General features: G+C 31.3%; 1 protein-coding gene across 2 annotated transcripts; it reads right to left on the minus strand.

The window, feature by feature from the left end:
• Positions 1-2,629: 2,629 nt before the first annotated feature.
• LOC134699383 (cilia- and flagella-associated protein 251-like) lies at positions 2,630-25,264 on the minus strand. 2 transcript variants are annotated; one of them, XM_063560984.1, is made up of 24 exons: positions 24,540-25,264; positions 23,295-23,441; positions 21,675-21,778; positions 21,098-21,206; positions 20,555-20,713; positions 19,909-20,077; positions 17,622-17,712; positions 16,741-16,809; positions 16,116-16,184; positions 15,439-15,568; positions 14,692-14,747; positions 14,275-14,334; positions 13,092-13,171; positions 12,144-12,283; positions 11,853-11,867; positions 10,469-10,642; positions 9,838-9,981; positions 8,251-8,333; positions 7,684-7,917; positions 6,714-6,842; positions 6,364-6,469; positions 5,013-5,103; positions 4,192-4,326; positions 2,630-3,121 (listed from the first exon to the last, which is right to left on the minus strand). In XM_063560984.1, exons 1-24 carry the CDS (start codon positions 25,152-25,154, stop codon positions 2,898-2,900), a joined length of 3,333 nt encoding a protein of 1,110 aa, XP_063417054.1. In that variant the 5' UTR covers positions 25,155-25,264; the 3' UTR covers positions 2,630-2,897. The 2 variants fall into 2 exon arrangements, with proteins under 2 accessions (XP_063417054.1, XP_063417055.1); XM_063560985.1 differs by lacking the exon at positions 11,853-11,867.
• Between the last annotated feature and the right edge of the window lie 886 nt (positions 25,265-26,150).

The raw sequence follows: 26,150 nt of genomic DNA on the forward strand, positions 1-26,150 counted from the left end.
TACTTTGTAAAGGATCACTCTGATTCGAACAAAATTCTCTGAAACTGATATTATCAAGATGCTTGATTTCTTCATTGACAACATATTTGTTACGTTCGGAGAACGTGTTTTTCAACAGACTGTCGGCATTCCAATGGGAATAAACTGTGCCCCTCTTCTTGCCGACTTATTTCTTTATTATTATTATGACGCTGACTTCATGCAGGAACTTCTTAGGAAGAAAGATAAGAAGTTAGCAATATCCTTTAACTCTACGTTCCACTACATAGATGATGCTCTTTCACTAAATAATTCAAAATTTGGTGACTATGTGGAACGCATCTATCCCATTGATCTAGAGATAAAGGATACTACAGATACAGTTAAGTCGGCTTCATATCTTGACTTGCATCTAGAAATTGACAATGCGGGTCGGTTGAAAACAAAACTTTACGACAAAAGAGATGATTTCAGCTTTCCAATTGTGAACTTTCCATTTCTAAGTAGCAACATTCCAGCAGCACCTGCATACGGGGTATATATCTCCCAATTGATACGATATTCCCGTGCTTGCATTTCCTATCATGATTTTCTTGATAGAGGGTTGCTGCTCACAAGGAAAATATCAAAACAAGAGTTCCAAATGGTGAAGTTAAAATCAACCCTTCGTAAATTTTACAGACGCCATCACGAGTTGGTTGACCGTTATGGAATAACTGTTTCACAAATGATATCGGATATGTTCCTTACATCGTAACTAAAATCCCCTTCCCTTACATATATTTGACCTACCGAATTAGACTATTTACCGGATTTGTTATCACATAAGCAACACGACGGGTGCCACATGTGGAGCAGGATCTGCCCTTCCGGAGCACCTGAGATCACCCCTAGTTTTTGGTGGGGTTCGTGTTGTTTATTCTTTAGTTTTCTATGTTGTGTCGTGTGTACTATTGTTTGTCTGTTTGTCTTTTTCATTTTTACCCATGGCGTTGTCAGTTTGTTTTAGATTTATGAGTTTGACTGTCCCTTTGGTATCTTTCGTCCCTTTTTTTAAACAAATTGTTTGAATCAGTGTGATTTTTTATAAAGTAGGATTTTTCACAAGATACTTATATCTACGATTGCCATTCTCTTTTACAAGACAAAGCAATACCAATTTTAACTCTTTCAATTTGTTTTTTTATTTGGAATACAGAATACTTATGTGAAGTGAAGAAAAGGCAAATGTTTTAATACTATTGCAAGTTGAACAGTCTTAGATTGTAGGTACTCTAAAAGATCTTTGGGCATTTTTGGCATTATCCAGGATTTCCTCTTTAGTATGTGTCATGAGGGTATATGTTGAATTTCAAAGGGAATTGTCATTACCTAATTCATTTATCAACCAGTTATGTAATGAGATTTACACACAAAAACGATGCTGTTTTAGGCTTTAACTGTGGGGACTTTATCAGTGGGGACAACAACATATTTTTCATGGAGGTAGCTAGGACATGTGTTTTGTAACATTTAGGTCTTAAAAAATTGATGTAGCATAGTAAGTATTGATAGACCCATTCAGTTTCTTAATTCTGATTTGTATCAACGAGTGCACAGCCTTAATCCATTCAGAGTATACATGTCTTCTTTCTACAAATAACCCAACATGGTAAAATTCATCAACTCCTTACTGAAATTATAACTCTTTGATGACAGTTTTTCACAATTTTTTTTGTGCATTTTTTCATTTAAATATATCTTTTATATTTATCAAAGATAAATAGAATTTTCAATAAGCAAAATCAATCAGTAGATAAGATCTAGAAACAAGAATGTATCCACAGTACACAGATGCCCCATCCGCACTATCATTTTCTATGTTCAGTGGACCATGAAAATTGGGGGAAATCTCTAATTTAGCATTAAAATTTATTGCGTTTTGTTTTTTGATTTTGCCATGTGATTATAGACTTTTCAAATTGATTTTGATGCGTTTTGTTTTTGGATTTTGCCATGTGATTATGGACTTTCCAAATTGATTTTCCTCTGAGTTCAGTATTTTTGTGATTTTACTTTTTTTATATTAGAACGATCATATCATAGGGCACAAGTATACTAAGTTTCAACTTGATTGGACTTCAATTTCATCAAAAACTACCTAGACCAAAAACTTTAACCTAAAGCAGAACAAAAGGACAAACAAACGAAAGTACTGAATAATGGACTCACAGACTGAAAACATAATGCCCATAAATGGGACAGAAAAAAAAATTGACCATTTTATTTTTAAGTTTTACCTTGTACATGTTGTATGTTAAAAATTATTATAAATAAAAAGACACTTTCAAAAAATAACAAAATATCAGTAAGGCAAGATCTACTTACAAATCAAATTTTACCAAATCAAATTTTATCAATGTAGTTAGTAACTTAGTAGATATTTGCTCTTTATATGAGTGATAATCCTTCAATGAGGATTTTTTTTTTACCAACTTTTGTGTTTTTGAGTAAAAACTAAAGAAGATGGAGAGAATTTTGTAATGAAAACTATTGTGGTCAACAATGTTGGAGTGTCCTTTGTTAGATATATATGTCACAGGGTCTATAAAGCCCTCATTTTTTGGTCATTTTAACTATTCACAAATGCAAACAATTAACTTGAAACATCTCAAAATTTCGTCATTTTATTCATATTCATATAACAAAACATATAAGAACTGTACAATATACAAATGCAATGTCTTTGTACAATAAAATAATCAAATATCACAGACATGTTTAATATAGAAAACAATATTTATCCCCTCTTCTGTCATTCCTTCATACAACAAGATTGGAAAACTACTTCAACAAGATTTTCAACATTGCATGATTTTAGTTCAATTTAATTCCTCATCAATACTTTTCAGTTTTTAATGTAACAATAGAAATATTCTCTATGTTTCTGATCCTGCAGACATTAGTTCCTGATTATACATAGAAAATCCTAGCACTTCATTAGCAAACATTTCTCCTGTGATATGATGTGGGAGGTTCTGATCAATAATATCTCCGGCAGTGTTGACTTCAAATTCCTGTAACTCACTACTCCCTCCCTCAGCATTAAATCCTAGTAACGTGGTCAGATACTCCGCTAATTCATACTCTGTCATGTGTTCTCCTGAAAAGAATAGTAACAAACATTGTTTGAATTGTTTTACATTGTCTTATCTGGGCCTTTTATAGCTGACTATGCGGTATGGGCTTTGCTCATTGTTGAAGGCGGTACGGTGACCTATAGTTGTTGATGTCTGTGTCATTTTGGTCTTCTGTGGATAGTTGTCTCATTGGCAATCATACCACATCTTCATTTCTATATTGATTTTGTGCCTTTATAGTTTTTGTTCTCTATAACATTTTACAAATTTTTGGTATCATAATTTCTTCATTTCCAGTCAAACCTAGGTATGATATCAGGGACGTATATATACTCAGTAGATATGACCCAACATTGGGATTGTATCCAGCCAATGAAATGGCAGGATTCTTGTCAGTAATGTCAGAAGAAAAGTTATATATAATATACATGGTCTTTTATTCCCCTATCATTAAATCTTAAGTCTCAAATCTTAAAAATGATGCTGCATCTGCTATAAAAAATAAGACATTGAGGGGGCATTCAATTATATGGCCCACTACTGCTTGACAAATGACACAAGTAAAGGCTGAAATCAATGACATTTAATACAAATACATTTTAGAAGGGGCATCATTTAGCAAATTTCTGATGGGAGTTGAGGGTATGTTTAATATGTAATGGTTCTGAACAGACCATAAAAGGTTATCATGTTTAACCCCGTCACATTATTTATGTATGTGCCTGTCCCAAGTCAGGAGCCTGTAATTCAGTGGTTGTCGTTTGTTTATGTGTTACATGTTTGTTTTTAGTTCTTTTTTTTACATAAATAAGGCTGTTAGTGAATTGTTTTACATTGTCTTATCGGGGCCTTTTATAGCTGACTATGTGGTATGGGCTTTGCTCATTGTTGAAGGCCGTACAGTGACCTATAGTTCAGTAAATGTGTGTGTCATTTTGGTCTATTTTGTGTTGTCTCATTGGCAATCATAACACATCTTCTTTTTTATATGATTAGCTACAGGAAACCCCTTAAACAGAAATATGATCAAAAAGACAAAAAATCATTAAGGTAACATTAGATGAGATGTAAATAAGAAGAGTACAGTACTAACCTTTAGTTTGTAACATATCCAAGAGATCGCCTCTTTCTATGGCATTTCCTTGTGAAGTCTGAATACCTAAAGTCTCAAAAGCTGTCAGAAGTTTACCTGGGTCTAAACCAAATGCTGGACGATGATTAATATACACTGTCAACAAAAATATCAAATGAATGTTAACAATATTATGTGATAAATATTTGTAACCCACCTTCATAATATCAAATAGAAGGAAGAATAATAATAATTTGACTGAATACACAGAGAATAACTTGTAATTTTTGAATGACTCAAGCCTCTAAACTCCTGTGTTTGTCCATGTTGGACAATACATGTAACATTCTATAGTTTTAGATAATACTACAAATTGCTTATTAATGAAGACTGAAGAGAACCAGTCAAGAATCAGTTCTATTTTTTTTTCTTTTTTTCTTTTGATGACCATCCTTTTATAGCAGACATTTGATAGCAGACATATAATAGCAGACAAAATGCTGTTGAATTCATTCTCTACTTGTCTAGGCACACTCATGTTATTTTTTTTCTTCGAATGTATGCATTATCTCATTAAACATGTCCCAACTTTTTAATATGCCCATGTCTGTTCTTTATTCAAACTTTTTGTTATGCACTTTGGTATATTTTCTTATTCATATTTGACATATTACATCATGAAATATGTTCATTATTTCATTTTAGTGTTTCTATGTTCTAATATGTTCTTATCCTCTTGTTTCTATCTAACGCATGTGCTTTTTAAGACAGCAGAAAACCCTAAAAGCCACACAGTTTTTTGGTCCAATGTTAGTCTATTTATCTCATTACATACAACTTACATTTGATAAAATCTCCCAAATCAATATCTTCTATGTACTGGCCTGTTTCTACATATCTACTGAACTTTACTTCGTTTAACATGTCCTCAATCTGTTCACAAATAAAAAAACATGTGTTAAGTATATAAAATATATAGAACACAATACTATAGCATTATTTATTCACAAGATACAAGGAAAATATAAGGTAGCAATACACAGTTAGGAAACAACTTAAAATTCACACTCATAATCTTTAAAAACATTCTTTCCCCTCCTGTCTGACTAAGAAGAATTTATATGTGTGTTATGCATGTATATACTTATAGGAAGAGAATCTTCCATAGATTTGATTTTTAATGGTCATAAGGGTGAAATATATTCCCTTTTAGGTGTAACCATGGCAACAATCTGCATTTCTTAGATACAAGATATAGCAAAAAAGGGGGTGAACATGTCACAAAAGTCTCCAAAATTTAGTCTAAAGGAATATTTAAATCATTTATAGTGATACCTTTCTTGATTCCATAGGTTTATATCTATCAAGTGTTCCAAAAAAATCATATGCTTTTCTGCTCGTTTTTCCATAAAATTGAATTGAAAAGATCGAGTGCAAAACCTTTGTTGATAAAATCATATAAATGGCCTGTAAAACATTAGTTAAGAAAATTAATTGTGATGTCATAAAAGGAGGATATCAAAGTGATAAGAAACCAGATTTTTCTTACATCATGTCCTATTAGGGAAGACATTGAAAGTTCAATAAAGGATAAAAAAAACTTAATTCCTATAGTTTTTTTCACTGAGCCCCTTCCCACCCTCTTAACTTAATTTGGGAAAAATTGATTGACCAATAAGGATATATGTAAAAATCCATGTCAATTTATACAAAACTTGCAGCAATTTGACCCCCCCCCCCTAAACTATTTAAATTAAGTTTGTTATCCTTCATTGATTTTGTTGATGTCGTCTAGCTCTTACTCCTGTAGAATGGTTAAAATGAAAATCATCATAACCATTCCTGGCGTCAATTTTGTCCAAACAAAAAAACTGATCAATATTTGAAAAACATTTTGTCAAACTGTCAACAGGGAGATAACTCAACAAAAACTTTCTAATTCAACAACTTAACATGAGAAAGAATAATAGCATTAAAAAATTGACATAAATTCTATTAATAACTGTGGACATTAATTTTTTGTTCTATTGTTTAAAATAAAATGCTTTATAAGATTGAGAATGGAAATGGGGAATATTTATAACAACTACATTTATAGAATGATTTTTTAACATGACTTTCAGCAGTATTGGTTATTTTGTGACAGTCCCATGGGTTATTCAAACTTTTGACCTCCTTACATAAGAATCTTACCTCTTGTTCAGATGGGTAGAAACCCATTGCCCTCATAACAAATGGTACTTCTGACAGAGGAATCTTTACTGAAACTTCTCTCTTGTCCATTGCATTCACACCTTGACTACAAAATAAAGTGTTCATTCTAGGATGACATTTGGATATTAGACTCCTAAAGTGAAGTGTAAAATACATTGCAAAAACAGTTAGCTAGAGTCTAGATATAATTAAAGGATAAAAATGATTATCATTTTTGAATATTTTTTTCTGTTGCTATGATTTCATTTTCATGTGAGTTCAAATATGGATAATTAAAAGAAACATATTTTTAAAGGATTTTTTCTATTCAATTACAAAGTGAAACTTACCTTCTAATTTGTGCATAATAAAAATAATCTTCCAATTCTCTGAAGAGTTCTCCATCTCTTCCTCCTTCCAGTAAACCATAGAATGGTATTAAATCTTCTCCACCAAGTCTGGATTGTGCTTCCAAAACACTGAAACAAATAGAATGTATTTTAATGATCAGAATGTACTGTTTTAAAAACTTGATGATAGATTTTTTATAATCTCTTTTACACACAAGAAAATTTAAAGTTTAACATATTACTTAACCCTTTCCTCTATAATGACGCCTTTTGACGCCTGTGTAGTGCCTCAGTTGAAACATATAACATATGAAAAAACTTTATCAGACTAAAATAAAATTGTATCGGATATAAAAAAGGATATTCATGAAATATCTGACTGGATGAAAATATTTGTTTTCGCAATGCATGAATACTTTAAACCTAATGATTTTTTTATAAAAAAAAATCCTATGTGAATCAAGTATGTAAAAAAAAAAATCCCATGGAGGAAAGGGTTATAACATTTCTATATTGTTGAATACAATACAATAAAGTAAAGTGAACAGAATAAATTTAGAAAATAAATGTTATGGTGAATTCTTACTTATATCAAAATGTATACTCTGGCAAAAAAGTCTGTTTCCCAAATGATGTGCTATATATTCAAATCCTGTTATAACAGACATTATTTTCTATGGTACCATTCATATTTATGTCATTTTTGATGAAGAATAATTATATCAAGAACCTGGTCTTTTACACGCACCTTATTTATCTATTACACACGATTCCTACCCATGTGTGTGTGATGTGTGTCAGGGGTGGATCCAGCCATTTTAAAAAGGCGCGGTTCCCAACCCAGAGTAAAGGGGTGTTCCAACTATATGCTCCCATTCAAATGCATTGATCGTCCCAAAAAAGGGGGGGTTCCGAACCCAGAACCCCCCCCCCCCCCCTGGATCTGCCACTGTTTGTATAAGTAACATACTTGACATTGATTTCCCACATGTGTACAGTAGCATCAGCTCCCCCTGCTGTAAACAAGTATTTTCCATCGTAGCTACACACCATGTTCTCTACTCCCCCAGGATGTGTGATCAGGGCCATGGCATTGTGTGGGTTACCATCCAGTGGCAGCATACTTAACCCTACTTTATCTGTTGTCACATAGGCTAGGTAACGTTTGTCTTTAACTGGGTCAGCTGTTGGTACTACTTCCATTCTATAAAAAGAACATAGGAAATTAAAATATACACAAAAATCTGAATAAATGGACATTCTTAAATTTTTGCCATAAATTTCATTTAAAAAAAACTATATTGAAAATGTTAAATTATGAATATTTGCTCAATATTGCTTTAAATTCAAAAATAATGGCATGTTCTTATCATTGCAATTTTTGAAGAATGGTTAAAATGCAAGATTAATCATTGCGGTTACAGGAAATCTGCATACAGATATATATGTATCAGATATTAATTTTGTGATTTACCAAGTAAAATATTTTGCATCAAATAAAATAATAATTTATGAATTTATGTTCCTAAAACCTTACCTTTTAACTGGAGTACCATATGTTGGTCCAAGTAAAGTCTTCCTACACATTTTTGTTGTGGCATTATATAACTTAAATTTATACTGTAAAAAAATAAAAAGATAAAATTAAATATATGTCATGACTATCTTAACTTAATCCTACGGGTGCTGGAGTTTCTCGCTACATTGAAGACCCATTGGTGGCCTTCAGCTGTTGTCTGCTCTATGGTCGGGTTGTTGTCGCTTTGACACATTCCCCATTTCCTTTCTCAATTTTATGAGACAAATATATTATTTAAAGTTAAATATCAACTTTTCATTCTTTTAATTTTCTGGCTTTAATTTTGTTCAGACATGTTTCATGTACCGGTAAAATAAAAGTGTTCCTAGCTAGTGACCAAAATGTGAGGGGGGGGGGGGGGGGGGGCAAATTACTTCTTTGTAATTGGGTAATAACAACATGCAGTGAAGTAAGGCAGAGAATTAGTCTAACTTGATCATTGTACAAATAGACAAATTTATTGCCACTGGACACCATGTCATTACAGTAGTGTATTGCCACTGGACACCATGTCATTACAGTAGTGTATTGCCACTGGACACCATGTCATTACAGTAGTGTATTGCCACTGGACACCATGTCATTACAGTAGTGTATTGCCACTGGACACCATGTCATTACAGTAGTGTATTGCCACTGGACACCATGTCATTACAGTAGTGTATTGCAGTGATCAATAAAATGGAAAATGGAAATGGGGAATGTGTCAAAGAGCTGAAAACAACCCAAGGCAGCCAATGGATCTTCAATACAGTGAGAAATTCCTCGCCAGGAGGCATGCCTAGTTTACAAGTATTTGAGGAAAAATGCTATCTTTGTAATTGTAGGATATCAGTATACAGAGTAATATACAGCAATAATCAAAATTAAGGTAGTACCCAACACCTTCACTAAAACTAATCTGTCACATTTAATTTTCATAAAATTTTGACGAAGTATTTACTTTGACCATTTGAAAAAGGATAACAATTTCAAAACATTTGAACCAACCATTTTATCAGAAAAATTACACTGGTTATATAGCATTTAGACAAACACAAATTTTGATCATTGGGTCGCTTAATATTCCCTTAACAACACAACATAATTAAAACGTTTTGCTGATTTTACAGAGTTATCTCCCTGTAGTGTTAGGTACCACCTTAAAATTGTTCACTGAATGTTCAAGAGATAACCCAATATACAATTTGAGATCAATGAAAGAAAAATATAAACTTTTTTGTATGTTTCTGGCTGAGAAACTGTGGAAGAGCGAGGTTCTACTGAGCCTTTCCCAAGTTTTGTGCCAAGTACAAAAAAGTTTATATTTTTAAGACTGCACCTCAAACTTATACATGATAGCTTTTTAAATCATTACATAAATGTCAAACTAATTTTCATCACTTAATGAACCTCTGATTGTGGAGAAAGTGTTCTATGATGAAATTAACATTATACAAAATATAGCTGTATTACTATCTTTAGGAAATAAACACAACTAGTTGCAGTGTAAATTTTAAATGTTTGAAAAAAGAATACAGTGTCAGAGATGAATAAGAGTTTTACCTGATCATTAGCTGTGAGGACAAAGTGCTCTTTAGTGATTGGTGGATACCAGGTCATACATTGAGGTACAGCACTCTGTTCAATCCTGTCAGAACTGGTTATTTTAAGGTCATCTTTACTACTGTTCTCAAGGTCATATTCAACCTGAAAGAAATAGCTTTCATAAGTATACAAGTTATCTATGATATCAGGATTCTTTGTAACATCTTGGGAGTTTAGCAAAATTGGGTGAATCTCTTAAACTAATAGGCCGAATAAGCATCCTGTAACATAAAAACAGCTATCAGTTATTGTTGTTTTCTGGTCAATTAAGTCCTCAAAAATCTATATTCTATGAACTATGAAAATATCCACAGTATTCAAATCCTTAATTGTCAATTCCAAACCATAACATCCCACAAATATGATTAATTTCATGGTCAGGCGCAGCCTATATCTAAAGAAGCTGGGTTGTTAATTGTTTGCAGTTAAAAACACTCCAAATCCTTATAAAGGCTTATATCTTTTTATATCTATGTCAAACTCCAGTTATTTGATGCTTAATGGATATGTACGTTTTAAAAAAATCACACAAATATTACAGATAAATTGTGTTGTACCATATAAAATATCTATTGGTATAAATACTTACTAAAACTCTATCCATGCCCAATGACATCAATCTTGGTTGATTATTATCTAAGTGTATACCAAACATTAGATCTTTGATTTCTTTATAGTGAGCTCTGTATCTTCCCAGGTAGATATAAGGATCTACCTCTACTCCTCGCTGTCTCTTATATACTGATACTGTGTATTCTCCATCCTAAAATATCATTATAAATAGTGTTACCGTGTGTTTTTCTATGATGTGATGTTATGCTAATGCTTTAGAAAAAGGGAGAAGGTTTGGTACCATCAAAATGTTTAATCCTGCTGCAAATGTTTGCACCTGTCCTAAGTCAGGAATCCGATGTATAGTTGTCGTTTGTTTATGTTATTTATACGTGTTTCTCTATTCTTGTTTTTTTTTATATAGATTAGACCCCATTAAAATTAAGTATTCAATCTAAGTTCCACTGGTTTTTAATTTGATTTAAACATATTAATTTAAAGTGGACTGGGAAACAAGTTTTTCAACTTATATTAATCCCTTTCCACTTTGCGAGTGCGAGTGGTGCCTTGCACTGCTTTTTAAAGTGACTTACTCAATCATAAAAGTTTTCCTGAATTTATGCTTACATTGACCCAAATGTATAATTTACATTTTTTCTGTGATATTCAAGCAATGAACTTGAGCTGCAACAATACTTAATTAATTTTGATTAGAATTTTAAATCATCTCTCCATGCAAGAATAAGATACTAATTATAATCAAGATCCTTCATAATATTCCACTGAATACCAGTATACAAATATATCTAGACTATAAAGCTCTTTTCTACTGCATTAAGATACATAAACAATAATCTTTTTACTACATGTAGTACAACATGCAATTATTCTTTTGTAATCTAGTGAGTCAGTCTGTGAGTGTACATGCCTTATAATATGGGAGATAACTCATGCAGGAACAATGCTTTATAGATAAGAAATTAAGTAAATACTTTGAGTGGTGAAACATGTCAAGCTGGCAAAAGTAACCACAACAATTCAGTGTGTTGAGATTTTATATTTATTTAATTATCAAATATTGCATTTATGAAAAATAGAAAAAAATAAATGATCACTGAATAGCAAATTAAAAAAACTTATTAGGATTTGGAAAAGAATAAAATGGTAATTATACATATGATATATACCAATACACTAAATATTTGGTGTAGGGAAATATATAACTTAAATAATACACCACTATAACAAGAACTTACTTATAAAAATATATAGTAAAGGGTGCATACTGAAATTGTAACTAATCAATATGTATGATGTAGTACATGTATATAAATAAAAAAAATAGAAAAAGAAGCTAAATGGAATATATTTGGTTGTTTCTATAATAAATTGGTGTGTTTTACAACAAGTATGTGACTTACTTTCGTAGCTTGGCTCTGAAAGTTGTAGGAAACAGTATAAAATGACAACAATCATAAAAAGTAATTATACAGACAAACAAAATGGACATGATTTGAACAGTTTGTGATGAACACTTCACAATAAACAATATTAACAAATACTTTAAAACAAGCAAACCCATAGCCAGGGGATTCCAGGAGTTGTATGAACCCCCCACTTTAAAAACAAATAAGCACTGTTTAATTCAACGTTCTGTTTGAATTGTGACTGTTAAACATGATCATTAAGATTAATTTGTGTAAAATACTTACAGCGGTAGCCAAGTACTGAGAATCATGGGAGAAAGCTAAATGTGTGATGGCATATCTGGCGTAACGGAATGGTTCCGATAACTCATCTTCTAATGTGATAGAATCTACTACTCTCAGCTGACCATTCACAAAACCAATAGCTGTAAAACAAAAATGTTAAACATATCAAAATCAACATCTCTCAGCTAACAGTAACCATTCTCAAAAGCAAAAGAGTTCTAAAATATTAAAACTATCAAAATCTATATATACTTTCTGCTGATCATTCTCAAAAGCAAAATCAAATATTAAATGTATCAGATTCTTCTACTCTCAAAGGATCATTCTCAAAAGCTTTAAGGTGGTACCAAACACTTTAACTAAAATTAATTTGGCTCGTTTAATTTTCATAAAATTTTGAAAAAGTATTTACTTTGATCCTTTGACAAAAATATAAAAACTTTTTTAAAATTTGAACCAAACGTTTTATCAGAAAAAATACACTGGTTATATAGCAGTTTCACAAACATTTATTTTGATCATTGAGAAGCTTAATATACCCTTAACAACACAATGTAATTAAAACGTTTAGCTGATTTTACAGAGTTATCTCCCTGTAGTGTTAGGTACAACCTTAAATAATTAATGTGTCAGAACATTAATCTCTAAATGGATTATTTGTTGGTGTGGTTGTTCTTTTTCCCTTTGTTTCTATGATTTATTTATTCACATTTTTATGAGTTTACACAATAGAAACATGCATGTATCAGTGGCAGAATTTTTTATTTTTAAATTCTATTTTCTTGATGCATACTATCACATGCTCTGATCGCTACAAAGGGATAAAACCTGATTACATTTTTTTTTTTTGAGTTACAAAAAACACAACCCTTGTTACCATTCTCAATTTACCTGATAAACACCTGAATTATAATATTCTTTATATCTCACGATATATAAGAAACTTACCTATATATTGTCCTTTAGGATCAAATGCACAACATCTTATTAAACATCCTCTCTCAAACTGTCGGGTTACTACCACTTGTCTAATAATAGATACATAGGTTTCTGGTAAAATTTTGTTTCATAGTTAATGAGAACCATTCAAACAGGAGAAGTTTGTTGCAGTATTGTTTTAAATGCACTAATTTAATGCACTCTAATAGGTAATATATAACCCTGATTCTTCTTTATCACTGTGTCTGCATAGGTTTTCGGTTAAATTTTGTTCCATCATAAGCTTATGAGATCCATTTAAAAACAAACAGGAGAAGTTGGTTGCAATATAGTTTTAAATTAAGTGGGTAGACCTTAGTTCAGGGAGATAACTCTTTAAGTCAGTTATGCGTTTGTAAAAGTCAAGTATAATCAACGTATTTTAAGCATTTACCTGAAACAGATTGGAAATAATCTATGTAATCTAGAAGCTTAGAATATATTTATGAAAATGATTGACACAAACGTACTGATGATTTTAAGAGTTATTTCCCTTAACCTAGGTCTACCTCCATAAGTAAACTTAATCTTTGTCATATATAACCCAAAATAACCTTGATTCTACATTATCACTATGTCTGCAATGTTGTTGCTATTTTACATTTTAAGGCATTTTGTACCATTATTTCAATGTTCACATGACTAAATCCTGTGTTATTAAGGTTTGGTAGTATAATGTCTATCACATGGGTGTTCTATGCACTCTGTGCATGTCAGCCAGAATTCTTGGAGTCAAAAATTTATTAAACTTTGTCAAAATAAATCTAGTTTAAAATTTTGTGAGATTTTGATAGCTTTAAAGATATACTTTAATATGTTGAAGGCCGTACGGTGACCTATATTTGTTACTGTCTGTGTCATTTTGGTCTCTTGTGGACAGTTGTCTTATTGGCAATCATGGCACATCTACTTTTTTATATTTAATACTTATTTTACAGGTTACATCCTTTCATCTATTGGAATTATATCGTTTATCAGATAAAAGTAGTAAGCTGTATTGTTCAGATAAGGTTTTACAACAGCACAGACTTACTAATATATATAATGAGGAAGCAATTGAAGGGAAGACCTACCATTATCATTATGTTTCTTTGTTGCAAAGGGAGATAAAAAATAACGATGATCTCAATGATAATTTTACAAACAAACTTACTTCTTTTCATAGTCCCATATCTTTATCAATCCAGCATAACTACCAATTATCAAATATGGTCTGAAAAAACAAAGAAAAATTAAATAAGTTGATCTTTCAAAAATTTATCAGGAAGTTTCTGTATCACATTCCTCAGTATTATTAATTATTCAACTGAGAGACATTCACTGCTGTTACAAATATGACAAGTAAGCTTAAGCTTAAAAACAAATAATGCCAATATCTAATGAAACTTACAAATCTGATGTGAGTCATATGATGAAAGTAAGACCAAGTGATAAATACATATGCTACAGGTCAAACTGAACTTTAGACTAATTTTAATTAATTATATGTTAAAAAGGCCATTAAATAGCTATGCAATTTGTACACAGACACATGCTATCTAAAGTCTTAAACTAAAGGGATATAACTTACTTTGTAGGATGAGCAGACAAAGCATGAATGGCAGCATCATGTTCTCTGTGGATTAACTACAATGTAAAACATTCTCATTAATTTTCATTTTGTCATTTTGTAGACAAAAAATTGATTACCGGTAGTTAACTTGACATATTCCAGGTATGAATAGAACTTATAACTATTGAAATGTTTGTGTATAAAGCTACATTTTAAAATATTTATAAAACTCCCTGTAGTGCATAACTCAACTTATCAATTAATGTCTTACAAAGAATTATTCTAACAAAATAACCCTCTAAAATGCAGTCAATCACATTGTTTTTATAGATGATTCAGCCTTTTTTTACTCTCAAATTTTCTATTCATAATACATGATCAGTGTCTTTGTTCACAAGAAATGCTATATAGTATATATATACACTAACTAATTAACTGTTGATTTATACCTCCATTGCCTTTGATCATTGCAATAATATTTTAATAAATGAACAAGTGTGGACACAGATGAGTGTGGATAGTATGTTTAGATGTTTGACAATGTCTTATGACAAAAGGAGTTCTGTGTTTTTTCCTATATGGTGTTATTAACTGTGTTGCATGATGACAACCAATCTGAGATTTAGGAGTGTTATTTATTTGATATTTATGAATCATATTGTCATAAAATCTCTAAGACAAGGACAATAGATTAAAGCAATTGTAAGATATATCAGACACAAAGTTTTCCCTTGTAAAACACTAAACACACACGACAATACTCACATCTACTTTAGTTCCATCTGCAGTGACATTGCCAAAGACAGCAATGCTACTGCCTACAACAAAATCTCTGATGACAAACTTCCTGGCTTCTATTGTAGCATCTGGGGGGTAGTTAGTGCCATCTTTGGCTCTGAAAATTAACAAGTATAATGTACAATAACTTGTACGGTCACTAAATTAGATGTACATTCTTTTCTTTTTTTAGACTTTTTTTTGGTTGATGGTGGATTACTTTGCCTTTAATCTATACTATACAGTTCCTCTTAGTGTTGTACAGTACAGAATTAAAGTTACCTTCCCTGATTTTGCCAGAAATGCTGACTTGCTCAAACAAGATTAATTTATCTAGATATTTTTTTTATTCTAGCATCATGTGACTTTTAACATCTATACATTTAATTTTGTGGGTACCAATTTTTTGTGGATTGATGAAACTTGCATACTCCTGGATTTTTGAATTTGTTGTTTTGGCAAATTATCCATATACATTCCTTTAGAAAATATGTATTTCATTGAGCATTTAAACTCCTGGTTCCCCTGTACCCATAAAAATTGGTATCCAACAAAAATTATGAATCTACAGTATTTAACAATGTTGTTTTTTAAGATACCACATGGTAGATTTATAAATAAACTAGAAATAACTAGGTGAATATATACAAATGACATGTACTTACACTGCTTGGAAATCTGGATAATGAGCAAATGAGATTGCAGTGGCTGGTCCAAGGTGGAAATCCTGATACCTATAATGTAATGGAAGATCACATTCTATCATGGGCAAGAGAAATTGTGGATAATTCAAATCTCAACTATCCTTCAAAAACTTTTTAATACTATCTTCACATTTTTGTTATTTATGCCTATTTAAACCTTCTACTCATGTGAACAGGAGATAAAGAAATTATAAGTGAAAGTTAAAAATTAATGTTTGATTGTTAAATCTTGGTCAAAATTAACAGTTATCAGTCCAAGCAATAAGAATTTCTATAGCATCAAATTTTGTCATATTGTATTATGAGTGTCCTTTATATGTTGTAATGTAAATTGATCGAAGGTGCTCTCTACAAATGTTATATCCTGAGTAACATGCTTTCAGTAATATATTAGTATTGTGAAATCATCGTTAATTACAAAACTACAAAGATGGTTCTGTTCCCAATTTAGTTTTATGGTTTGTGTAACAGTCCACCAGAAAGTGTCTTTTAATGATAGAAAAATCTATCTTTTATCTAACAGATATGTAATGGAAAAAAATCTATCTTTTATCTAACAGATATGGAATGGAAAAAATCTACTTACCAATGAACCAACTTGAGACTTTGATCAAAGAATTTGACATGTCCAGCCATATCACCCAGCACTATAAACCTGTAAAATAAAGTCAAATAACAATTGATTTAAAATGTCAGAACCAACAGTATTTTTTTTAAAATAAAATTTTAACACAGAGATATGTCTCGACTGTTGGCATACAATTCTGAAAAAAACAATCTGATGGACAGCCACATGTTTTGTTTTTTTAATTCAGGCGCATGAAACTTTATACAAAACAGCATTGATCAGTCACAGATAGTTATTATAAAACTAAATTAAGCAGAAAACTTAAAATTGAAAATAGCTAATCAATTCAAATCAATTGGACAATGGGGACAGGGACTTGAAATAGCCATCAAATGGATATGTACCAATAGTAATGCAACTTACATCAATGATTTATCACAAGTAGTTCCTAACAAACTTAACAAGCAAGACAACTTAACAATTCTCAATGCCATTAGCACTGCCATCCCAAGATTATTCAAATCCCTTTGTCTTGCTTTCAATGACTTTAGTTTCAGACCAGACACAAACCTAATTGTATCATTTCTATACCTATGATAACAACTAGTATGTAAATATTCAAATGTTAAAAACTTGGAGCAATCACATTGTATAACATGCTCACATAAAGCTCTACATTAGATTTCATGAAGAAGTGTAACAAAAAGTTTATTCTAGACCATTATGTATAATTAAGTAGATACCTAGATGATGAGGGCTGTGAAAATACATCACATGGTAAAGTATGCTTGCTTAAGCTTGTACATGTATTTAAATTTCAGAAAGATCTCATTTACTATTCCTGAGAAAAATGTGATTAGAATGCTATGAGATAGACTCACATAATCTTTAATGCTTACTTATCAGTGGTTGTCAGTACATTGATTCCCCTGTCCTGTAACTTAATTATCTTTAATGCTTTTTTGTCTGCAGATGGTTCTGAGCTCACCACTGTAAAATAAAAATATATTGTTTACAGTTAAAGCTTTATATAACTAGAGGCTCTAAAGAGCCTGTGTCGCTCACCTTGGTCTATGTGAATATTAAACATTGGACACAGATGGATTCATGACAAAGTTGTGTTTTGGTGATGGTGATGTGTTTGTAGATCTTACTTTACTAAAAATTCTTGCTGCCTACAATTATCTCTATCTATAACAGTAGTTTCTGTGGAAAATGTAAGTGAAAATCTACAAATTTTATGAAAATTGTTAAAAATTGACTATGAAGGGCAATAACTCCTTAGGGGGTCAATTGACTATATTGGTCATGTTGACTTATTTTTAGTTCTTACTTTGCTGTACATTATTACTGTTTACAGTTTATCTCTATCTATAATAATATTCAAGATAATAACAAAAAACAGCAAAATTTCCTCAAAATTACCAATTCAGGGGCAGCAACCTAACAACTGATGATCCAATTCATCTGAAAATTCCAAGACTAATTTACTTCCTGTCAGATTTGCTCTTAATGCTTTGGTTTTTGAGTTATAAGCCAAAAACTGCATTTTATCCCCATGTTCTATGTTTAGCCATGGCGGCCATCTTGGTTGGTTGGCCAAGTTACCGGACACAATATTTAAATTTAAACTATATACCCCTAAGATGGTTATGGCCAAGTTTCAATTAATTTAGCCCAGTAGTTTCAGAGAAGAAGATTATTCTAAAAGATTACTAAGATTTACAAAAAATTGTTAAAAATTGACTATAAAGGGCAATAACTCCGAAAGTGGTCAACTGACCATTTTGGTCATCTTGACTCATTTGTAGATCTTACTTTGCTGAACATTATTGCTGTTTACAGTTTATCTCTATCTATATTAATATTCAAGATAATAACCAAAAACAGCAAAATTTCCTTAAAATTCCAATTCAGGGGCAGCAACCTAACAACGGAATGTCGGATTAATCTGAAAATTTCAGGGCTGATAGATCTTAACCTGATAAACTATTTTACCCCATGTCAGATTTGCTCTAAATGCTTTGGTTTTTGAGTTATAAGCCAAAAACTGCATTTTACCCCTATGTTCTATTTTTAGCCATGGCGACCATCTTGGTTGGTAAGCTGGGTCATCGGACACAATTTTTAAACTAGATACCCCAATGATGATTGTGGCCAAGTTTGGTTAAATTTGGCCCAGTAGTTTCAGAGGAGAAGATTTTTGTAAAAGTTAACGCCGGACGCAGGACGACGACGCCGGACGCCAAGTGATGAGAAAAGCTCACTTGGCCCTGTGTGCCAGGTGAGCTAAAAAGGCACCTGGGAGCCTATTGATTTTCAATTGAATCATTTTTCATAAATTAATGATACAATTATAATGTGTTTTTGAAACTAATAAATATTTCAGGATTAAACATACTAAGCTACATGTAATGCTTATCATAGAATATCAATGTGAAACAGGAACAAGAACTTATTTATAAAGTTTGTACAAAACAGTGTATAATATACATAACATACACAATATATATATAGTTTCCTATGCAAACAAAGGAGTAGGTTCAGTAAGACCCCTTTTTGGCCCCAAAATATAGCAGTTTTACAAAAGTTTGAAAATGTAATCTTTTAGCTATTTACTAGAAAGTAGAATGCTTCTGCTACATAAAGAGGGGCTGTTTTTGACAATAAAATACATATATATTGGATACTAGCATCATTAAGTCATGCTAAATTACTGAAATCTTCACAATTTTAGCATTTTAGTTAAATTTTAGACTATTTCCATCTTAAATAAAAGTGGCTGCATTCGTGTTCATTCATAATATTGAAATGTAAGTTGTATTTGATGATAAAACATAACATATAAAGGTTGAGGATGAACACGTATAGGGCCACTTTCCTCCTAGACAAAAACCATCTGAAAAGTGACGTTTTTTGGCATATTTGATAGATTTTTCATATTTAAGCTTGAAACGGGGTGTTTTTAATGACCAAATTAGTTAAAATCTTTAACATAAACTAATTGAATCAATTGAAATAGACACTGAAGTGTTTAAAAAGTGTGCAAAATCTTTTGTTAGATGAACCTGAAATTTGAGGCCAAAATCGGCCCTTACCAGACCTACTCCTTTAAGTTCCCATTGGTCATTTGAATACTGAACTCCAACATATTTAACTTTTTAACATATGTTTGATTCAACGTACACTTAGTGAGTGGTTTATTGTTGTCCCAGACTACCAGGTTTCCTATATGTGTAGCTGTCAACACTCGAGAGCTGTTTCTTTGGAAGATAGACTGACTGTATCTGCCAACCTGTTTGTTGAAGTCCTGGTCAGTCAGAGGTGGAGCATAATATTCCATGTGGCCATCATTCTATAAAATAAACCATTCACTGTATGTATGATATAAATAGATGCATTGTTTATGTTAATAAAACAACACCACTACACTAATTTCAATAAATTGAGAACCAAAATTACGTATTGATTATCAAGTTTCTGTCTGTAATTGTAAATAAAGTTCAGAGATCTTATTTATTCTACAAGAATTTTGGAATGTATATTTCACTAAGCAATGAAATATCAACTTGCTTCATAGTGTTTTAAAATCATGTTCATTATTATGACATTGGTGTTTCAACCAACAAATCAAATAGACTTCATAAAATACTGACCAACTGTTGTTATTCTGGTTTTTTTTTATGTTTTACTCCTGGTTTGGTCAGTTAATAAGTTAGGAAGCAACAATTACATCCATTGTGATCAATATGACCTGTTGAATTACATTGTATTTTAGAAAAAGTTGAATTCTATTTTTAGATATGATGTAATTGTTGGTAACAATACCTACCCAATGATAAAATATGACTTGTGATTCACTGTTAGTCACCAGATAGTGTATATCATCAGGATTAAATAATATAAAGTTCTGTAATCCAAACTTAGGATTTAACTCAGCTGTACACATAGGGGATTCCCCATCCACAGTCCAATTCCATATTGATAAAACCTAAAACAAATAGGCTCTATTAATGTAGAGGTATTTAAAATCTCAAATGTTCAGTAACTCTTCTAGAAGGACAGAGGTAAAAAACAAAGCCATATCTATAATGAAGTGACTTATGTAAACATGTGCTTATTTGATTGACGGAAAATATATTGAAAACCATTTATATGTAATGCTTTAAAAGTTAAATGTAAGATTAGTATCACAAATTGATTATTTTTCACTTTATTCACAAGGTTTTAACAAATTTGAAAAAAAGGAAAAAACTTCTATCTGTATTTCCCTGCATTGCCTTAATTAGTATTTGAATGCTTTTGAAGATACTTTGGTTTACATGAGAGACAGACAAGTGTGTTTTCCAATAAGTCAAAAAACTAATTATCTTACCTGAGTCGGACCTGAACTCAATGTTGCAAGGTAACGAGCATCAGGGGTCATTGCCATAGCTACAACTCCACCTTCTTGATCATTGTTAAATATTGTTTGTACTGGAATTCTGCAATAAAATCATAATGCTTTCAAGTTTATGAGAGGTATTACAACAATTCTTAGTCACCGAGTTCATATTACTGACAACTTAAAGTATGTTATCATCATACTCTATACATCTGTACATGTTATACAGCATCTTATCTCATTCAGTTTGACTTTACAAGATTTGTTTTCTTTAAATACCCCCTACAGAAACAAATATATTTTTTTAATGATAAACGGAAATAACTCTATAGGCACTTTTTTCTTCATTAACATAAATGTAATAGTTTGATAGACTGTTTGTTAACATTGTAAAATAGTTTGATAAAAAAATCTTAATGCAAAAAGCTTTTAAAGATAAAGCAGGATTTTTGAACAAAGAATTTATCAAGTTTTAAGATTTGTTACAACAAATGTTGACTTGTTCTTTATTAAAGTTAATACAAATAAATACATGAAGTAAAGCATAGCCAATATTGTTGTTATTTACCCGGTATAAGTGTCCCAGATAATGACCATACTGTCCACTCCTTTGTCTCCTGTGGCTAACCATCTTTTATCTTCACTTACACATGTACATGTCAACGGGTTTGACTGAAAAAGAAAATCAATTACATTGTACTTCTAGTATACTGTTATACATTCTATAGTGCAATGTGCGCCAAATTGTAGTATCCTGCTATTAGGTAATACCTGTTAATTTCAATATTAACATACATACACAAGGTCATGTTTTTCTCTGGCTGTTTATGACGTCTTTACACTAAATCCATTGTATGTTGGATGTGAACGGATTGATTGCTTATTCGTTCTTATGTTGTACTGTTATACCACTGTCCCAGGTTAGGGGGAGGGTTTGGATCCCGCTAACATGTTTAACCCCGCCACATTATTTATGTATGTGCCTGTCCCAAGTTAAGAGCCTGTAATTCAGTGGTTGTCGTTTGTTTATGTGTTACATATTTGTTTTTCGATAATTTTTTTACATAAATAAGGCCGTTAGTTTTCTCGCTTGAATCGTTTTACATTGTCTTATCAGGGCCTTTTATAGCTGACTATATGCGGTATGGGCTTTGCACATTGTTGAAGGGGACCTATAATTATTAATGTTTGTTTCCTTTTTGGTCTTTTTTGGATAGTTGTCTCATTGGCAATCATACCACATCTTCTTTTTTATATACATATTATTATATCAACGAGTCTAAATTGAAAACTACGTTCAAACCTATGATTGCGTTGGATAAAAACCGCAATTTTTATACGTGTGCATGTCAAAAGAAATTGTTGTAGAAGGGTCTAAAAACAGCAAAAACAACATTTTCCAAAAGACCAAAAAAGTGAAAAAGTATATTTAAACAAAACGCATTTGACTAACAGGTCGAACAACTGATGGTCTTTAACCCTGCTGACTGCCATTGGCGATTGCCAAATAAAATTGATCACAAGATGTAACAAAATGGATCTAAATATAAATTTAATACTAAACAGAAAAAAAATTTGTTAACTTGTGGCCACATATTATTATATATATATACAAATCGTCTAAACATCAACCCAACAATGTTAGATCTGTAAATTTGCTTTCGCAAATTTTTTGTTCTTCCCTCGCTGTGATACGAACCCATGCAATAATATATATTGTATATATATACGACTCTAAATTGAAAACTACATTCAATCCTATTTGTATGATATAATACAGGTTTATAATATCACAAGTTGCTAATTTATTGTTTGTCAACCAAAGTCACTTAATTGGTCAATAAAAATGTACACATAACAATATATAAGGAGTCTACAATTTTCAATCAAACAACATCTTCCTTAAACTAACTTACAAATGTCTGTTATTGTCAGCATTTCATTTTTGTACATGTATGTGTTTCTTTGATAATTTGAAAAATTAAAAATCAAGAGCATAAAAGACGTCCCTAAAGAATCTTTTGTATTTAAAGACATAAATGTATAAGAATAGTATACATGTACAATGAGATTAATGAAAAATTGTACTGCCATAATCATGATAATGATGTTTAGGTAAGTTTTGCTGTTCAAAATAGAAATTTAGTACCTATAATGATTATGTGATTTCTTTAGAAATGATACTTACATGTCCTTGTAATATATGCTGTCTGTTATTCTCAAAATCAAACAGTACACCAACATGTGCACAGGCATACATTATCAGTTTACGATTATCATCTGTCAAATTCAACACTTGGATATTTCTGTTTAATCCAAAGGACCATACAATATTCTGAAAAGAAGAATTAGAAATATAAATACACATGTACATGTACAACCATATAATCTTCAAACTTATCTTACCTAGGTATGATTATCATTGGTTAAAATTAAACATATATATGGGAACAAAGTTTATTTAATATTAGTTAAATTAGTCTTTGTTTTCTAAATTCGAATGGGAACATACATTTTGTACTTTATATAATTGTTTAAATAAACCATTTTTTCAAGACGTTAGTCAAATTAATGTTTTATTGTTTTAAAATACACTGTGATCCTTAAAAAAAAGGCAAAAATTGGATTGTTTTCAAATTAACACACATTGTAAATCCTCATTATTATTATGTTCGCCCAAGGTCCATTCGCCCTGATTTTTTTTTTTTTTTTACATGTATGTAATTGTAACAGTTGTCTAGTGGCATAATTTTAAGTATTTGAACAAAACATGATTCAATTTTGTTGAAAAATTGACAGAATATTTATATTACCGCAATCAATTTATCATTTTGAAATTTCCCTTTGATTTGCTGAGTTGAATACTGGAATACAATGTTTTTATCTGTATTGACTGTATTGATATTTGTTAACAAAATAAACGATTCAGTCGATCACAAATGTATGCATTGCAGTATATCTGAGACTAGGCTCAGAGTATAATAATAAATTAATGGACTTGTAAATCCATTTAATGATTTACAGTTTGTACATTATTGTTTTGATTAATTTCAAGCTGAATATTTTAGGTCCAATATTTTATCAAAACAAACTTTTTATCCATAAAAAAAACAAGTATCACAATAAATAGTGATCCAAATTATTTTGTCATTGATTTAAACAATTAACTGATTAATGATCCTAAACAAGCCATAAACATTTAAATATTTTCATGTTTCCATAAATTTCAAGAATATATACCATAGTAATATCTGAATAAGTTTATTTAACTTTGATATCCTAAATATTAATATTTTTAAGAAAGTCAAACAGACTCAGAGAGAATGGATGCTAGGCCAACATGTTGTTAGGGCGAACAGACCCGATACCGGTTATAGGTCAACTGATGATTATTTCTTAAATTATGTGGATCTAAAGTAAACTAATATCATACCAAAGCAGTTGTGGCAATTTTTTCTTCTAGTTCTGATTGTGGCCTGTCTGGAGAAGGAATTTTTGGTGCTTCTGGTATAACAACTGTGTCAATAGTTTTTGTATCTGCAATACTGGCAGTTTTACCAGTTTCTGTTGGGGGAGGTGGTGAAGGTACTTTTTTACTTGCAGATGAAGGTCTTGTGCTTTGGGTTTGATTTCCTAATGTTTGTGATTCAGTTGGTGCAGCAGTGTCAGTTGTTTCTTCTTGTGGGTGAGATTCTGTAGTTGTTTCCTGTGGTTCTTGTTCCTCTGTTGTTTCTTGTGATTGTTCTTGTTGTTTATTTTCCTCGGTGTCTTGAACCTGTTCAGTTGTCTCACTCTGTTCTTGTTGAGCATCATTTTGGGGTGCAGATTCATTAGTTTTCTCGTCTTTTGATTCGGATGATTCCTGAGCATCTTCTTTCTGTTCCTCTGACGTACCTACTTTCTCTAATGACTTATCTTTCTGTTCTTCCTCTGCATCTTGTGGCTTGTCACCACCGTTTGCAGCATTTTCATTTGGTGTTTGTTCAGATTCCTTTTGGTCACTTACAGTTTCTTCCTGTGTCGGAATGTCTTTGTCAGCATCAGCCATGTTGAAGCTATGCTAATCAGTTCAATAAACTGTTAATAAAGGTAGAAAGACCAATAAAGATTAACCAATTTTTACAGTTTCGGCCTTAGCAACATCAATGTTTACTTTAGTGCGCATGCGTAATAAGAATCTAAAATTAAATCAAATAATGCGGTTTCCGGAAAAGAATTAAATCCGAAAAATGTCATTTTTTCTTTTCTTCAGGCTATTTTGTATTGTACTGTTTTCCTCTTTTTGATATATAAGAAATTATATCAGCGAACGAAGATAAACACTTTATTTCAAATGTGTAGCACAGTAAGCTAAAATGAGATGAGCATTCCCAACAACACCACATAGCTAGTTATGACGATCGTGCATATGCTGAGACTACTATACTGACACAGTGTTATAGTAGTCTCAGGACTATGCAATATTCCTTTTTGTATACAAATTGGTACACATTACTTAATAGTTCATTTCAAATATTGATAAGATTTTTTCAATTTAATATACCAATTACCTCTCACTCACGGTACTCAAATCGGTTTTTTTTTCTTCTATAAATTAGTTTTTAGTTTTTAGTAAGTGTCCCAAATGACACTGTAAACACTTGTGTACGTTTCCTCTTTTGTAGTTTCTTCACATATGTAATGTTCACTCATGTACTTATTATTTCTAATTACTTTAATTTTTTTAGTTGCTTCACTTTAACTTTATACTGTGAAAATAGTCGTTTATTATTAAGGTAGCACAATACAAAGATATTTTTTATACTTCCAATCTCCAATCTTTAAAATGCTGTCTGCATATAAATTAATAAAAGAGGTATATATAGAAAGATTTTTTGTAATTTTACCGGCTTTCTATTATATAAGGTATTCATGAAAAGGAAAACGAATCTCATGTTGAACTTGAACTTCATGTTTCGCTAAATAGATGATGTCCTCTCACTACAAGGTTTACAGTTTGGTGACTATATTTAATTAATTTATGGCCAATCGATAAAGGAAACAG

Source organism: Mytilus trossulus, unplaced genomic scaffold (genome assembly GCF_036588685.1).
Source record: "Mytilus trossulus isolate FHL-02 unplaced genomic scaffold, PNRI_Mtr1.1.1.hap1 h1tg000050l__unscaffolded, whole genome shotgun sequence".
NCBI lineage: Eukaryota > Metazoa > Mollusca > Bivalvia > Mytilida > Mytilidae > Mytilus > Mytilus trossulus.

Excerpts from the sequence above, each read along its gene's own strand:
- LOC134699383 (XM_063560984.1), bottom strand. The coding sequence starts at position 25,154 with ATGGCTGATGCTGACAAAGACATTCCGACACAGGAAGAAACTGTAAGT. Across the intron at positions 9,982-10,468 it reads TGGGCATGGATAGAGTTTTA|GTTGAATATGACCTTGAGAA; the intron begins GTAAGTATTTAT and ends TATTTCTTTCAG. Across the intron at positions 7,918-8,250 it reads TATGGTACTCCAGTTAAAAG|AATGGAAGTAGTACCAACAG; the intron begins GTAAGGTTTTAG and ends TTCTTTTTATAG.